Source organism: the organism of the source record quoted next, unplaced genomic scaffold (genome assembly GCF_019419815.1).
Source record: "Pyrus x bretschneideri cultivar Hongxiangsu unplaced genomic scaffold, Pyrus_bretschneideri_v1 Contig15, whole genome shotgun sequence".
Taxonomy (NCBI): Eukaryota; Viridiplantae; Streptophyta; class Magnoliopsida; order Rosales; family Rosaceae; genus Pyrus; species Pyrus x bretschneideri.
Window position 1 is genome coordinate 1286711 of NW_025999446.1, and position 16311 is coordinate 1303021.

The 16311-nt window shown below is 37.8% G+C and overlaps 2 protein-coding genes and 1 long non-coding RNA gene across 5 annotated transcripts; 1 reads left to right on the forward strand and 2 right to left on the reverse strand.

The window, feature by feature from the left end:
* Window positions 1-241: 241 nt before the first annotated feature.
* Window positions 242-2132, reverse strand: LOC103942575 (protein DCL, chloroplastic-like). The gene is made up of 2 exons (XM_048580256.1): window positions 1648-2132; window positions 242-640 (listed from the first exon to the last, which is right to left on the reverse strand). Exons 1-2 carry the CDS (start codon window positions 2101-2103, stop codon window positions 458-460), a joined length of 639 nt encoding a protein of 212 aa, XP_048436213.1. The 5' UTR covers window positions 2104-2132; the 3' UTR covers window positions 242-457.
* Window positions 2133-4712: 2580 nt separating this feature from the next.
* LOC103942578 lies at window positions 4713-6870 on the forward strand. 2 transcript variants are annotated; one of them, XR_007256858.1, is made up of 6 exons: window positions 4713-5169; window positions 5270-5361; window positions 5457-5590; window positions 5682-5804; window positions 6155-6228; window positions 6428-6870. It is a non-coding gene; the product is annotated as an uncharacterized LOC103942578 (long non-coding RNA). The 2 variants fall into 2 exon arrangements; XR_007256857.1 differs by lacking the exon at window positions 6155-6228 and having other exon boundaries at window positions 4740-5169.
* Window positions 6358-9791, reverse strand: LOC125475489 (putative disease resistance protein RGA3). Of its 2 annotated transcripts, XM_048580250.1 has the most exons (3): window positions 7196-9791; window positions 6713-6750; window positions 6358-6674 (listed from the first exon to the last, which is right to left on the reverse strand). In XM_048580250.1, exons 1-2 carry the CDS (start codon window positions 9489-9491, stop codon window positions 6716-6718), a joined length of 2331 nt encoding a protein of 776 aa, XP_048436207.1. In that variant the 5' UTR covers window positions 9492-9791; the 3' UTR covers window positions 6358-6674; window positions 6713-6715. The 2 variants fall into 2 exon arrangements, with proteins under 2 accessions (XP_048436207.1, XP_048436206.1); XM_048580249.1 differs by having other exon boundaries at window positions 6358-6750.
* Between the last annotated feature and the right edge of the window lie 6520 nt (window positions 9792-16311).

Below are 16311 nucleotides of genomic sequence, written 5' to 3' on the forward strand. Positions count from 1 at the left end.
TTACTTCTTGTTTCTTTTCTCATTAATTGTGAGGGAAGAACCATTGATGCAAGTGTTAGCCCCGATGCATCAATGACTAGAAGCCACTCACGTGCTTGGGCGACTGTTCTAACACTCCTCTCAAACTACTAACCGCCGGAACATAAGCATAACCACTAGCTTGAAGATTTCATGGTCCAATTTAACCAAGATTACTTCTTAGCTTATGCACACCAAATGAATAATTTTGTAGGGAGAACAGTAACAAGCCAAATGCAATTTTATTCACCACAGCATTTAGCCTCACATTTTACTGAAGTCGTATCATGTACCTTCAAAGAATTTACCGTATTTACTACTGCTATTTTCCAACATCTTACTCTCTAACAATTTAAAATTAACATATAACGAGAAATATGGAACGAACAAAAAATTTTCCTTGACATACAGTTATACAAAGTCAGAGGATTCGACAAATCTAGCTTCGTAAACCGCGTCTGCGCTTTCGGAAATGTCTGAGAATGAAGCTGTCAGCGTACAAAGGATAGTTCTTCCTTATCAGCCCCTTTATGCATTTCCAATATGAAAAGTCGACTAGTGTTCCGTCCTTTTGAACAATGAACAAACATCTTGAGCTTTCAAAATCAGGGTGATAACCAACCTGTCAACTCAAAACGAGAAAAACGCATCACATGAGAATCAGATTTACTTATAATACAAATACACCATGCTTGAGAAAAACCCCAAATCGCTCATCCATGATGAAGTGTTGAATGCAGAAAAAGTTTTTTGTGATTGGCTTTAAATTTCGAAAACGACTACCTGAAGCCAAGTTCCATCATTTTGAAAGCATGTATACTTCTAAATGCCCTACGATCCTTTTGGGATACTAGGGGTTGATTAGCATTTCTTCGGTCAATTCATTATATGCCTTCTAAACACCATATACTAACAAGTAACAGTTCTTACTTATCATTCACCGGTAAAGCCATATAAGAAACAATGCAGATAACTAGATATCTAAGGGGAACTAGAGAGATTGAGCTCCAACCACCTTCCACAATCAAGTGATAAAACACTCCCACATTGGAGTGTGGTGTGGGAGTTTGTGGAGGGGAAGCGATATTAAAATATGACGAAGGGTGAAGCTAACATTCACACCTACACCATCCCCAAGTTCCAGGAGCTCAGATGGGAGGGTAAAAGGTGGATGATGCTTAATGAGCCAGACTTGAATCAAAGTTAAAGTTAAAAAGTAGTAAAAAACCCGAAAGCAATCAAGTCTGATCGTCGCCAAAACAGAAATGACAAGCAACATAGGAGAAGCTATCCAGAAACAGGCATATCCAAACAGATACCATTCATGTTTCTCTAGATGCTCAGTTGCCAAAATCCTCTCACTTATAAGCACTTCTATAGTAAATTAAAGTCATTGGGATCAAACGAAAAATGAGCAATCAAGTAATCAATCATCAGAGTTGTAAAGCAACTTAATTTGAAAGCAGCCTAATTCAAAAGCACCAAAACACTAAAATGGGCAATCAAGATTAAAGACCAATACCCAATAATCAAAATTGGCACCCCAAACACTAAACCCCAGAATTGCAAAGCAGCTTAATTCAAAAGCAGCTTCATCTGAGATAATCGAATAAAGAAAACAGAAATTACCGTGATATAATCGATTCCAGAACCGATCTTCTTCTTAGCTTCAGGATGAAACGGAAGCAACCTTTCGAGAACAGTCTTCTGATGCTCAGGACTCAATCTATCTCCGCTCTCGTACTTCCCCGAATGAAGAATCATCCTCACAAACCCTACCAGCGGAACTGTGTCCTCCAAAATCTTATCCTCCCAATCGACCCACTTTCCCTCTTCCTCTGAAATCCCGTCCAAGTCCTTCCCGGACGACACCACCGGCTTTCGGAGCAGTCCCGGGTCGGGCCCCTGCGTCTCGGGCCTCCCGATTCTGCTACCCCCGTTGGGTCCCGTCTTCAGGGCGCAGGGGCGGGGGTAAGGTAACGTCGTTTTGAGGAAAGGGAAGGATAGAGTTAGGGGGCAGGGTTGGAGGGTGAGGGAGTTTAAGTGACGGTGGAGGAGCGGCGGTGATCTGGAGAGAGATGCCATGGCTATCCCGCCCTTAAGGTACTAGTTGCTATGACTAAAAGGTGCTTTTTTTAGTAAGCACTTTCTCTCATCCTTCTTCAAAAGTTGAAGGCTTGAAGACCCATCAGTCACAGTCAGCATCTATAGATTTTTAGCAGATAAACAAGGAAATGCCCGCGAGGTTCTCCACTCTCCACCTCTGTTTCCGGATTTTGGGCCGAAAGCCCAGGCCCAATATAAAATCACAAAAATCCATACCCATACCCTCTTGCATTTTGAGCTTGGATTTTGCTTCGGTCAAGTTTCCTGTGCCAAGGCGCGTAGTTGAGTTTTGACTGTTGATGTATCGTACGCTCACCATTGTTTGTAAGGAAAATTAACGAAAATTAATTTTTTTTTTAATTTTAATGAAAAATAATAAATAAATATGTAGTGAATAGTACCAGAAAAAGGTAAAAATGTGATTTTTCGTTAAAAGTAAACAATAACATAAGTGTTTTGTTAAAACTTCCTTATTTGTAAACTTTGTACCTGCTAGCAGCTAAATTAGACCACTGGAGAGTCTTGGCAAATCCAGCCATTTGAATTTTAAGGTCTGCCGGCCTCCCCCAAGTGTACCAAGGCGAAAAGAGAGGTCGGTGAAGAGGTCAGTTGACGGCGGAGCGAAATGGAGAATCAATCATTTTCCATTTTTGTCCATCGGGATAAACCATTTTTATTAAGGGCGAATATAAAAATTATCTAAATAATTATGGCTAGAGAAAAGAAATTCAACAGCCTTAGAGCACTTCCACCGGTGGTGGGATAGGTCGGCACACAGCCAAAAAAATGACCCGGCACCTAGGGAAGTCTCTCCAGCCCACGAGATTGCCTGGCACCCAGCCCAAGCTGGTCTCCAGGCCAGCCCAAAATTGACAGACCTTGGGACTGGCCTGTATGACGCTGTGGTGATGTCAGGGATGGATGGAGCGACGGAGGGAGAAGGTAAATGGCCTGAAAATGATGGCTCGAGTTCGACGGAAAATCTGAAAAAAAATGCACTGACAGCAAATTTGCATCAACACAAGGGTTTCCAACACGATTTATATGTTAGAAACCATAAGAATAGGATTGAGAACTTACCCAGGTGAATGCAAGAGATTTCACCGAGATTGGATCTTGAACTCGTCGGAGTTGTCCGTTTTCCTTTGCCGGAATCACATGCAGGGAATTAAGCCCTCAAATTAACCACAAAAATTGCAACACAACAGGATTTAAAGCTTAAGAACACAATACAGTGATAGAAACATCACTTGGGTTAGAGATTGAGAGCTCAAGCTCTCGGCTTCAATGGTAGGATCTCCCACCATGCACCGATGCCGCATGCAAGGCCATGGTTGGGTTCCTTGAGCTCCATGGATTACAAAAATAATATTTTGTGTTTGATTTGTTGAAGGTTTTGAAGAGGAATGAGAAGGAGAGCTCACGGGAGTGAGCTGGAAAAGAGAGAGAGGGAGAGAAAATATAGAGAGAGAGAGATAACCGGTTGGGGATTATAGGAAGAGTGCAGAGGGTTAGTAGAAAGATGACTTACCTTTTTTTTTTTTTATAATACAATTATTATTTTATTATTTTATAATAAATAATAATAATATTTTAATAAAATTGACTAGGCTATTTTTTTTTAGGGGTGGAAATGCTCTTGGCTTATTACTGTTCATTGGAGTCTATCACTGTTTACTGAGTGGATAAATGCGCTGGGTGCTGGCGCAAAGTCTTTAGGGGTGGAGTTGCTCTTATATAGGCAAGTAATGCATGAACTTTTTTAACCAATATTTTTCTCTTCTGGTCCGAAGACCATCAATTGCGAATGGGTGATGCCTTGCTGAAACAGGAAGTCCATTTTGTTCAACCGAAAAGAGAAATCCGTTTGGGCCTAAAAGAAGCCTGATACGCATCAGTCACAAGGGACAAACATAAACCGTGATTCTAAAGGACTCGAATCTCAGTATTTGAGCACAATGCCTCTACGAATTGCCCTGATAAACACACAAATTTTTAACATCTCATTTAATTATGATCATTGTTTTCGTTTAATTTATTCAATTTGATAAAAAAAGGTGTGTGAAACTTATCTCCCATTGCCTAAAAATGCAATACATTATGAGGTAATTACATTTTACCACCTTGAAGTGTGTTTCATATAACGCTTTGCATCCTCATGTTTTAAATTTCTAATTTATATCAGCGATATTTCACATTAAATTAATTCGAACAACGAAAATAGAAGTTTAAACTTGAATGTACATGAAGAACACATTTATTTACCCAATTTGACTATGCCCAAGCCTTCAATCTTCTTAGCCATCATGTCAATCTTAGCAAATTATGATGTTTATTTTAGTATTATTAAATCATGGCGTGGCTCACTTGAGGTTCTGTTTTTGCTTAATTAAAATTGCATGAACGCCTCGTGGATTAAACATTAATAAAAAATTAAAAATAACATAATTGCTAACTTTATCAAATAAGGTAGAGATGATAAGTTTGTGTCATCTTTTAATGGGAATGAGAATAAATATGACATCTAGCACTACAACGACCTTTAATTTTGTTCCGTTCAGAAAATGCCAATTAAAATTTTGAAATTCAAATCGACTCGGTTGAATTAAAAATGAAAAACCTCAAGAGATGGCAGTGAAAGATGTCCAAATCAATCAACAGTGGACAACAACTAAAAACTTTGTTTTGTGTTGTTTTATCATATAAGAAAACTTGAACAATGAAAAGATACACAAAAAATTGATCCAGAATTGGGACAACAATTAGAAACTTTCAAACAATTGCCAGCGGCCCGGTTTTGAGAACCTTCCCGCCTTTTGTGTCTAGCCACGCGCCTTTCATAAACCCTGGCAAAAATCTCAGAGAGCACTCAGAGCAGCACCATTAACGTTTTACGTATCCATTACTCTGTCCGAGATTTCAAAACGCTCAATAAAAACCCTCGTCATCCGTCGAGGCCGGCATTGGCTGCTGGGACCTCCGCACCGGTGCCGAGCAGCTCTGCTACAATCTCTGCGCCCCTCCGCCTCACGGCCGTGGTCCAAGGTAAGATCACCTCCTTTCTTATGCACACAACCTGTTTGATGAACTGCCTCAACCGATAAAGCTTGCATTTTTATTGAATTTTGGGATTTTTGATGTGCAGCCGCAAGTTGATGTCAAGAGTTCCCAGAAGAACTGATCAATTCGCTCGCTGCGAACAGCGAAGGCACGTCGGGGAATATCTACTTGTGGAAGGTTAACTTTCCTATTCAATTTTTTTCACCTCTTTGAATTTATCTTTTTTTGAGCTCTGAAATGCTAATGAACATATTTTTTTTGTATTTATTAAGGTTAATACTGGTAGACTGCTTAAGAAATGGCATGCTCACGACAGAGGTGTTAGTTGCTTGGTATTTTTGGATGATGGCTCCCTGCCGATTTCAGGGTTGGAGGATGGAGGCATTAGAGTTTGGTCTCTTATAGGGTAACCATTTCTTATCGTATATTTTTGAATCTTATATTGTTTTTAATTATGCACTGAAAACGGTTATATCTCTATCTGTTGAATCTCACAGATTATCAAAGTGAATTAGAAAGCCATCTTTATGGAGCACACTCTTTGTGTAACGGATGTTGGCGCAGGATATGGTGGATGCAAAGCCATTATTGTGTCAGCATTTCAGGATCGCACGTGTAAGGTATGGCATGGCCTTTAGTAAATTATAAACTGTGTTTGGTATAGTAATAATCTTTTCCTATAGGCAACCTTTGAGTTTTCTTCAGTTAACACTTCTCTAATTTTTAACTGTGTATTTTTCGTTTTTCAAAGTATAATTGCCAAAGATTGTTGCACGTTTTAAGAACCCTGCATTCTACCTTTAGTTATGACAGGCCTTGCATTCTAGCGAACTGAATCGAGGAATATTCATTTTAGTATATTTTGAATGAGCAAAACTCATTTAACTTGAACTTTGTACGTTTGACTTTTGAACAGCAAAGTTTTTACTTACTTAGCATATGGCATTTCTGGAAATTATTTGATTTCTAGATTAGAAGATGGCGTGGTTCGAGTTTGGGATGCTAGAACTCATAATATTCTTCGCGTGTTCAAAAATGCAAAAGGTTCTCTCAATTCTATTTGAATTATTTCCTTCCCTGGGTTTATGCATATTTGATGATATTGAAGCAAATTTAGTTTGTATTTGATTAGCACTATTTCATAATACAGTTTATATCCAAATATCTCAGTTGTTTGCGTTTAATCTGCCAAACTTTACTAATTTGTATAGTATTTACATAAAATTTGCACTGTACTCTGCAGGTCCAGTGAATAATATTCTAGTCGTTCGACAACTTTTTTTTGAGAAATATATTGAAGACCTCAAACAATTGCAATATACTACACACACACGCTTTTGATGTGCCTATGTCCAGACGATCTTCATTCTGCCGGAAAGTAAAGGAAAAGACGATTCTGATGAAATCTGTAATGCAGTAGCCAACCACCGGTTCTAGTAATGCATGCAGCTTTGTCTCCCTTTCCATCTCACTTCCTCTCCTGCGTTCATTAGCAGCACTGGCAACAGTCAGGCACATTGTTGTACACCCTCTAACTGCTAGTAGCTAAATCACACAACTGGAGGTCTGCAAAATTTTGTGACCATAAACTGTTACTTTCTTGCATATAATTTCCGGTTTAAAGTTGCTTATAGTCTCAAATCCAGAGATTTTAAAAATAAAATAAAACTAGAGCATTGCAAATCACGATATTGGGAGAGGAGGAATCGACCTGGGGACCTGGAATATGGTCTTTTTACCCTTGCAACATTATAAATTGTTACTTTCTGGAGATTTTAAAAATAAAATAAAACTAGAGTATTGCAAATCGGGAAAATTGAACTCGGGCACCTGGAATATGGTCTTAAACCGAGTTACAAGTCCCTTGCAACCGTATACATAATAACTTATCTAGTTGGAACATGAGATCTTGTCATTTGGCAAGTATAGTAAAAGCTCAACCCTGAAATTAGCGCATTGATGTAAAATGAATAGGGTGAGTTGGTAAATAAATAGAAAAGAGCTTACTTACCCGAAGTGGAAGGCCTCTCCTGCAACTCAACATCATCCTCTGCTTCCACTATGCCTTCGCCCTCATCATCAGAATATTCAGGCTTGATTGTGATATTGGGGATGTGAGAAATCTTGGACCACTCATTTCCTCTGCCTTTTCGGCAACCTCGTGCAAGACTCTCAGAGTAACTGATTTTAAGTGTCTGAAGTGGTGTTTTCCGCAAGAAGTCTGGCAGTGTTTTTAGCTGAGGGCACCGAGAAATCTGTAAAGAAGAAAGGCATGGCATTATGGTAATATGAGAATCCTCTTCCTTCCACTCTTCCACTCCTTTCCACTCTTCCCACGCCTCCATTAGGGAAAATGTGAGTGTTTTCAATTTTGGGAATATAATGCATGATGATGCTGATGACGTTTCCTTTTCTATTCCCAGAAACTCAACTCCAACCTTTTTTCCTTTCATGCCCCAAAGCCAGAGTGTTTCGAGGGACGGCAATTTTCCCAAAGGAGGTAAAACTTCACATTCATTCCATTCATAGAGAGAGAGATATCTCAAATTGTTTAATGACATGATCCAGTTGGGGGCAGTGCTTCCATTATGCCTTTCAATTCTTAACAATTCCAAATTTGGATGCGGTCGTAAAAAATTCAGTGTTTCTGCACTACTGCTGCTTCTTCTTCCCTTGTCCTCTTCTCGATCTTCAAAAATTATTTCCAATTCTGAGAGTTGTTGTTTGTTCCCCAGGGGTGATGCTTTCTCACCCTCACCCACAACAACTTCCACATCCCCATCAATCTCTATTTCGAGTGCCCCCTGAAGTTGGTCTAAGTTTCTCAAATCTCCCAATTTGAACGCTTCATCGTCGTCTTTACCACCGCTAACAGGGCACCGATCTAGTCTTCTTAGATTTGTTAATCTCCCGATCCCTTTTGGCAAGTACTTCAGTTGACGGCAACCCCAAACATAAAGATGCTTTAAGTTAATCAACTTTCCCATGCCTTGAGGTAGACTTTCAAGTTTCCCACATCTTTCAAGGCGCAATGTCTGCAAATTGCATAAATTACACACCCCATTCGGTAGCTTTTTCAAACCATCATTTTCAGACAAATCAATGAACCTCAGATGCACCAATTCATCTATCTCTTCCGGAAGCACTTTAATACAATTACCACTCAAATTTAATGTCCTAAGATGTTTCAATTGCGAGATCAGAGTTGAGTCCACAACATTAAATTTTGAATCAAAAGTTGCAAGAGTACGTAGATCGCAGCTGGAAAACGAAACACATGAGAGTGGACCCTCGGGTGCAAGCATTAAGGTAAAATGGCGGATCTTGTCACCCAAGGCCTCTATTGTATCGTTACCACCCTTAACCTCCATTGTAAAGCATTCATTTTGAGTAAGATACTGCAGAAAGTCGTGCACAATATCATGCATTTTACACCCCCAGATATCTCCATCACTGCCTTTTTCAAAGTCTTGGAAGAAAGATCGCATTACTAAATTATCAAAACTCCTTTGGCCAATTATTTTCTTCTCTTTTTTTTCCTTCGAATAGAGATAATTTTGTGACATCCACAACTCAATCAAATAATCTTTATAGATCAAATGATCTTTTGGAAAGATAACACAATATAAAAGGCATCGTTTGACTGCAGGTGCCAAATCAAAATAACTCAGTAATAGTGGTTGGAAAACTTGTTGCTCAAACTTTTCTAGCTCCCATATATTACTGTCCAAAACTTCCTGCCATTCTTTCCTCGTTTTCTTGTAACGCATAAGACTGCCCAGAGTCTTTGCAGCAAGAGGCAAACCCTTGCACTTTTTTGCAATTTCTTTACCAATGGCTTCCAACTCACTATCCTGATCTCTACTAAAAAATGCCATGCAGTTGAATATTGACAAACAATCTGGTTCGCTTAACCTCTCCAAATCGATCTGTTGTGTGAGAGCTCCTATCATATGAACAACATCCTGTTTTCGAGTGGTCACCAATATTCTACTGCCACGGGCGCCACTTTGGTTTAATGGCAACTTCAATTTCTCCCATTTCCTCTGGTCTTCAGTCCACACATCGTCCAGGACAAGGAGAAACTTCTTTCCCTCAATAGATTTAGACATACATTGCAAGACAGTTTCCAATTCATTTGAATTTGGGCTGGTATGTTTTTCGACAGCCTCAATGATGGCTTTGGCAGTTTTGATATCATCAAAAGGGTCCGAAACACAAACCCAAATTTTGATATCAAAACAGGCTTTAACATTTTCATCGTTAAAAGCCTGTTGGGCCAGAGTTGTCTTCCCCATTCCTCCCATCCCGACAATAGGGATGACAAGGAGGCCCCTCTCTTCTTGACTACTCTCATTCAACAACTTGCTGACCAAAACTTCCTTTTCCCTGTTCTCTACCAAATATCACAGATGCATCAACAAAAGAAGAAGTTTTCTCTCGCTTGGGTTGTTCAATGGTCGTTCTCTCCATGGATTGAAAGTTATATCTCTGTCTTTGCTCAGCAATCTCATCTAAATTTTCATTCAGACGTTTGATCTTAAGAGCAATCTCTCGACCACGAATTACCCGTCCGACTTGACGAAAACAAAAGCAAGAGGAGGGAATTGAGAAACATACCGTCTTCATCTTCTTCTTAGTAACAAGAGAAGTACTTCCACCGTGCTCTTCTTGTTTCTCAACTTGTTGTTTCAGTATTTCAGTGTTCCACTCATCCAACACATTGTCCATCTTGTACGACACGTCTGTCAGCTTCTCCAGCCAATTTCTCACGCTAGCCTCCTTCACCTGCCTCTGCTCCGCATCCTCAAGCACAGCACGAATCACTTCAAGGTTGCCAACGAATTTTGCAACATCTTCCTCCGCATTCAAAACTAGGCTCACCTCTTCCTCGACGTGCTGGTAAGTTATCGAAGCCAGTTGTTCGAGAAGCACGGAAATGAGTGCCTCGGCCATCTTTCGGTTAGCAGTGGAAACAGAGAACCAAGAGATCGAAACTGAGAAAGTGCAGGATCGAAGGTTGTGGTATCACATTTGTTCTTCCCACCACTACTTGAGTTAGAGATGTTGTTCAGATGGATGTGACAACCGACAAATAATAAAGTGGTAGGGTAGAGGACATTTGTTCAACTTGACTTGTATTACAGCCATACATTGGTCCTCTTTCCTGTTATACCACTTATGTCCCATAAGTTTCACGTGGGTAAACAGAAGTTGGGGAAGAGAAGAGGGGAAAGCACTTGAGAATTGAAAGTAAAAACAGAGTAGCTATGTACGGAGGTCACAGTTGATTTAACTTTTAAATTACACAATTTCATATTTGTCTAACTTTCGAGCATCATTTGTCATGGGGAGAAGAGCAATTTGCCGCGATTTTCTGGGAACTTAAAACAATCAAATAAACAAGAAATTTATACTGAAACATGGGATAAATTTTTTGTGAATTTCTGTTCCCAAGTGTTTTTGTTAAATTGCACTAATCGTATAATTGCCATTTTCATCGATTGTGACGGTGGAGAGGTAGTTTATGCCTCCATGGATGTGCAATGACTAGGTATTTAGCAAAGAAGATTTTTTTCATGTTAAACAACATCTTTTTGAGCCAAATAAGTTAAAAATAATAATAATAATAATAATAATAATAGTAGGGCAGATGATTCTTTACCCTCTTAATTTCTTTACCCTTTCTTGCTCTTCTATTTGAGCTGTCATTGTTAAGCTACGTTAACATCTTATATTAATTTTTTTATAGAGATAATAAAACAAAAAATAATTTGTGAGAAGTAGGGATGAAAGGAGATGAAAATAGAAGGGTAGAGAATCCTCTTCCAATATGGGGTGGCTAGACAAATAATAATGGTAGGGCAGATGTGAGTCATCTCACACTCACTTGTTGAACAATTATTATCTTTTTAAGCCGGAATCTTATCTCGAAGTCAAAAGTTCGATAGACAAATTACACAAAAACGTTTAAAGTTGGGTGTCATGGAAGAAACAATTGTCGGATTCTGAGTAAAGTGGAATTCTTCATCTTAAACTTTAATCTGAAAATTATGTAAATGTAATTATTTATGCTTTTGAGATAAGAATATGGTAGACAAATAATAGGGGTAGGGTCGAAGTGAGTCATCCCTCACTTATTTCTTCAACAACCTGTATGACAGCCATACATTGATCCTTCTTCCTGTTAATTTCCATCTTAAAGTTTTTAAATTTCATCACCATACACTATAGAACAAAAAAATATATTACAAGACGAAAACGCTTTGTCTGTATAGTCCACTGTTCAACAGAGTAGTGCTAATTTTTTTTTTTTTTTTTTTTTTGTCATTAGTTAAACTTGGGGGTGGGGGGATTCGAACCTTGGATGAGGTGGGAGTTTTCTTGGCTTTGCACTAGGCCCCCATCCTCAGTAGCGCTTAGCAAAGTTGTCAACCCTTGTTTTTCCATTCATTTTTTGATAAAGTACAAAAAACTATCTCAACTATTGGTGTCACGACACTTTCATACCTCATCTTTTAAAATTAACAATGTCATACATCATCTTACGAATTTGTGTCAATGTTATACCTTCCATTAGCCTGCCGTTAATTTATCAGTTAAATGCTGACATGACTTGATCTCCCCACTTTATATTAAAAAAAGTAATAAAATATTAAAAAAGCTAAAAAAAAAATCATTTAATATTTTTTAAATATTAAAATAATAAAGAAAAGTTAAAAACAAAAATAAAAATCATAACCTTTTGTCCCTTCGGCCCCTCTCCCCCCTTCTCTTTCTCCCCATCTTCATCTTCTTCCCTGCTTAATCTTCAACCAAATAATAATAATAATAATAATAATAATAATAATAATAATAATAATAATAATTTGAAAACCCAAGAAGAAGAAGAAGTCTTCATCTTCTTCCCTGCTTAATCTTCAACCAAATAATAATAATCTTCAACCAAATAATAATAATAATAATAATAATAATAATTTGAAAACCCATCAACCCCCAACCCCCCTTTCTCCCCATCTTCATCTTCTTCCCTGCTTAATCTTCAACCAAATAATAATAATAATAATTTGAAAACCCATCAACAAGAAGAAGAAGAAGAAGAAGAAGAAGAAGAAGAAATCTTCATCTTCTTCCCTGCTTAATCTTCAACCAAATAATAATAATAATAATAATAATAATAATAATAATTTGAAAACCCATCAAGAAGAAGAAGAAGAAGAAGAAGAAGAGAAGAAGGAAAAAAAAAAAAACCCAACACAGTTCGGTAGCCCCTCCCCCCCCGCGCCCCCCAAGAAGAAGAAGAAGAAGAAGAAGAAGAAGAAGAATGAAGGAGGAGGAGAAGAAGAAGAAGAAAAACAAGAATGAAGGAGGAGGAGCAGAAGAAGAAGAAGAAAAAAAAAACCCAACACAGTTCGGTAGCCCCTCCCCCCCCCCCCAAAAACAAAGCCAGTTCATCCCCCTCCCAAAACAAATCCAACCCCCTACAACCCAGAAAGAAAAAGAAGGAGGAGAAAGAAGAAGAAGGAAAAAAAAAAAAAACCCAGATCCCGTTCGCCAGGCCGATTCCACGAGGGGTGGGTGCGAGGTTGGATGGGTGCGGAGGGTGGATGCGAGGGGAAGACGAACTGGAAATTTTTTTTTTTTTTCTGGGAATTTTTTTTGTTTTTTTAATGTTCTTTATTATTTTAATATTTAAAAAATATCAAATGATTTTTTTTTAGTTTTTAATAATATTTTATTAATTTTTTTAATAAAAAATGGGCCTTGAATCAAGCCACGTCAGCATTTAACTGAGAAATTCATGCCAAGTTAACGGAAGGTATAACATTGGCATAAATTCATAAGATGAGGTATGACATTGTCAATTTTAAAAGATGAAGTATGAAAGTGTTGTGACACCAATAGTTGAGGTAGTTTTTTGTACTTTACCCTTCATTTTTTATAGTCCACCCTTTGTTTGCATTGCCATCACCTAACCGAAGGTCGTCGGTCAAAGTTCGTAGGCCAAGCTCGTCGCACAGAGTTTTATGCAACGGACATGAGATTCCGTCGGTTAACTACTATTTAACTCGACGAGCAGGTTCGTCACATAGAAATAAACTTACGTGATAGAGATGATCTCAACCAACGGACTCTGTTTGATTGTCATTTTATATTAGATTAAAACTGTGGGATAATCCGATGAGATCGTCCATCAGGAATAAGTGATCTATGTCACATCCCGGCCCGGGGCGGATCACTTCCCGGCCCGCTCCACCACCGTAGCACGATATTGTCCGCTTTAGGCTTACCATTCCCTCACGGTTTTGTTTTTGGGAACTCACGAGCAACTTCTCAGTGAGTCACCCATCATGGGATTGCTCTAGCCCCCTTCTTGCTTAACTTCGGAGTTCCTACAGAACCCGAAGCCAGTGAGCTCCCAAAAGGCCTCGTGCTAAGTAGGGATGAGAATATACATATAAGGATCACTTCCCCTGAGCGATGTGGGATGTCACAATCTACGAGATGACTGTTCTGTTCGGTAAATTTATATGATATTAAAAAAATTAAAATTTATAAATGCATTAATTAATTAAAAATATAATTGGAGATTAAAAATATTAAATACCAAGATTTATAATTGGAGATGACTATTCTGTCTGGGAAGTTCTCCCTAACCTCCTGTTGTTCCTAGACCTGGTAAGATAGGGGTCGAGAACCTGAGTGGTGCTCGTATGGCTTTTACTCCCTGTTTCATTTATTGGTCGCTGATTTTTTTAAATATACTAGTTTAAATGAAGATAAAAATAAATATACAACAAAAACAAAATCAATATAAAATTAAAAATACAAATGTTACTTGGAACTTTTTGGTCTCAAAGTGGGTGCAAAGCCAGTGCCACTCGCCCACCCTCTCTAAAATTCCTGGGAGGGTTCGCCCGTGCTGCCTCTGGTGTCAAACATAATTCATAGTACTTGTGGAGCTTGTAATTCCTATCTTTCACAGTTGGTAGAAGGAAAGGAAAAACAAAAAACAGTCTTTTGGGTATGAGGCAACAAGAGTGCACCCAAATTGAATTTTACCATATGCTATGGCTCATCTAATTATTCCATCGGTTAGTTACTTAGTACTATGGTCTATTTATATTCTTCTTCACTTCTAAGTGAGATGTCTTAGACTCGATTTCCGTCAAAGGCGAATTTAAACCACATTATTGATTAGGTTAACCATCTAACCTAACAGTGCTAAGTTGAAGTACCTCTCCACCCACCCCGACCACGTCAACCGCCCGACTTGGTCTCCGGCAACCCTTCCTCCTCCTAGCCGTGGAGCACCAGCTCATTTGAAGCCTAAAAACAACCCACCCCGACCACATCAGCCGCCCGACTTAGTCTCCAGCAACCCCTTCCTCCTCCGAGCCGTGGAGCACCAGCTCATCTGAAGCCTAGAAGCAAGTACTCAAATAACTGGCTCTTAACGCAGTTAAGAATTGGACAAATTGTGTTTCTAGCACAACAATTTTTTTTTTTTTATTTTGCACTTTCTTTTTAAATAATAATATTTAAAATGTGTTTGATAAAGTTTGAATTTGAATTTTATTTTTTAAACAAATATTCCATTAAAAAAAAAACTAAAAACTATATGTAATGGGAGGCTTTAATGAAAAATACTTCTCCAAACTTTTTCTTAAAAAAAAAACACGACCTCATTTGGTAGCTCGGATTGTACTGACTATTTCTATCGAATAAGATAAATAGCCACCGGATAGTATTGACTAAATTAGTCGGGCGTTTGGTGCAGTATCGGACTAATGACCGTATTATTTATATTGTATTTGATACTGAACCAAATAAGAAAAGGAACAAAAAAAAAATGACAAATCTTTGTTTGTTTGTTGAACTTTTCTCATATTTATACCTATTGAAAACCACACGTATTTTTGGAAATGATTATTCAAATTAATAAAAATTCAACAAAATAAAAAAACCAAAGCAAAAGAAACCCAGGGAAAGACGAATAAGGAAGACGAAGTGCTCAAAGATTCTAGATCCTTTTGAAACCCGTACCAAACGAAAATCACAAACTGATCCATCAAATAGAAAAAATAATAATATGTGATGGTATACTTGTAATTTAAAAATTCTATTAAATAAGCACTGTTCACTATGCTTTAAAAAAAAAAAAGCATCCGTTTCTGCTTTTCTATTATTATTGACATTAGCTTTTTTGTTTAAATCACTTTTTTTTTGTTTTACCAAATACAGTTGGTGTTTCAAATTTTTAAATAAGCTTTTTTTTTAGAAGCACCACAACCACAAACCTAACCCTTACTCCCCCAGGCAAAAACCCCCATAAGGCCATAATATATATATATATATATATATATTTTTTTTTTTTTTAACAAACGATATTATCTATATTAAAGAGGAATACAACTAATCTGTAGTACTAAGTGGCAGAGTCATATTATATTTAAATAAGGAAAATAATAACTAAACCTTATCATTTGGACTCACCTTTTTATTATTAGTTTTTCATTTTACCAAGTACTTCATTTGGTGTATTATCACATTTTTATTTCAAGACATAATAACATGATTTCATTTGCAGTAAAATCAGCTATACAATAGTTCTTTTGGTTCTTGTTGCTAGAACATCGAAACAATCTAAACCAATTGTTTTGGTGATGAACAGCTAAACAACGTCAAGTTATTGAGTTTTTTTGTTCTTTTTTAAAATTTAAATTCAAACTTTTTACCATAAAGCTTCCTCCTCTGCTTCTTGGATTTGAATTCCGTCATGGCATCATGCATCGGAGATTTCTGTTTCTTCTTAGATTCGCACTTGGCCGGCACTGGAGACGGAGACTCCTCCTCTATACACATCATGCACGCGGTGGCATGGCTGTCCGAGAAAGATTGCTCACCATCGAGTCGGTCAGAGATGCAATCCCATGGGTTGCTTGATTAGAAAACATAGGGTGATTTGGTATAAAATCTATAAAAGGATAATATATCAATAATATTTATGTTAATTATAAGTAAGTCAATTATGTATTGTAATACTTAAATACAATTAAAACAAACAAAAGTTACATAATCTGCCACTACAGTTGGCATCCACTTCAACTAGCATCCCATTTCTCA

Coding starts and splice junctions, on each gene's coding strand:
- LOC103942575 (XM_048580256.1), bottom strand. CDS start 2,103: ATGGCATCTCTCTCCAGATCACCGCCGCTCCTCCACCGTCACTTAAAC. Junction 641..1,647: donor CTGGAATCGATTATATCACG/GTAATTTCTGTT, acceptor TTGAGTTGACAG/GTTGGTTATCACCCTGATTT.
- LOC125475489 (XM_048580250.1), bottom strand. CDS start 9,491: ATGGGAGGAATGGGGAAGACAACTCTGGCCCAACAGGCTTTTAACGAT. Junction 6,751..7,195: donor GGAGAGGCCTTCCACTTCGG/GTAAGTAAGCTC, acceptor AAAATTTTGCAG/ACCTCCAGTTGTGTGATTTA.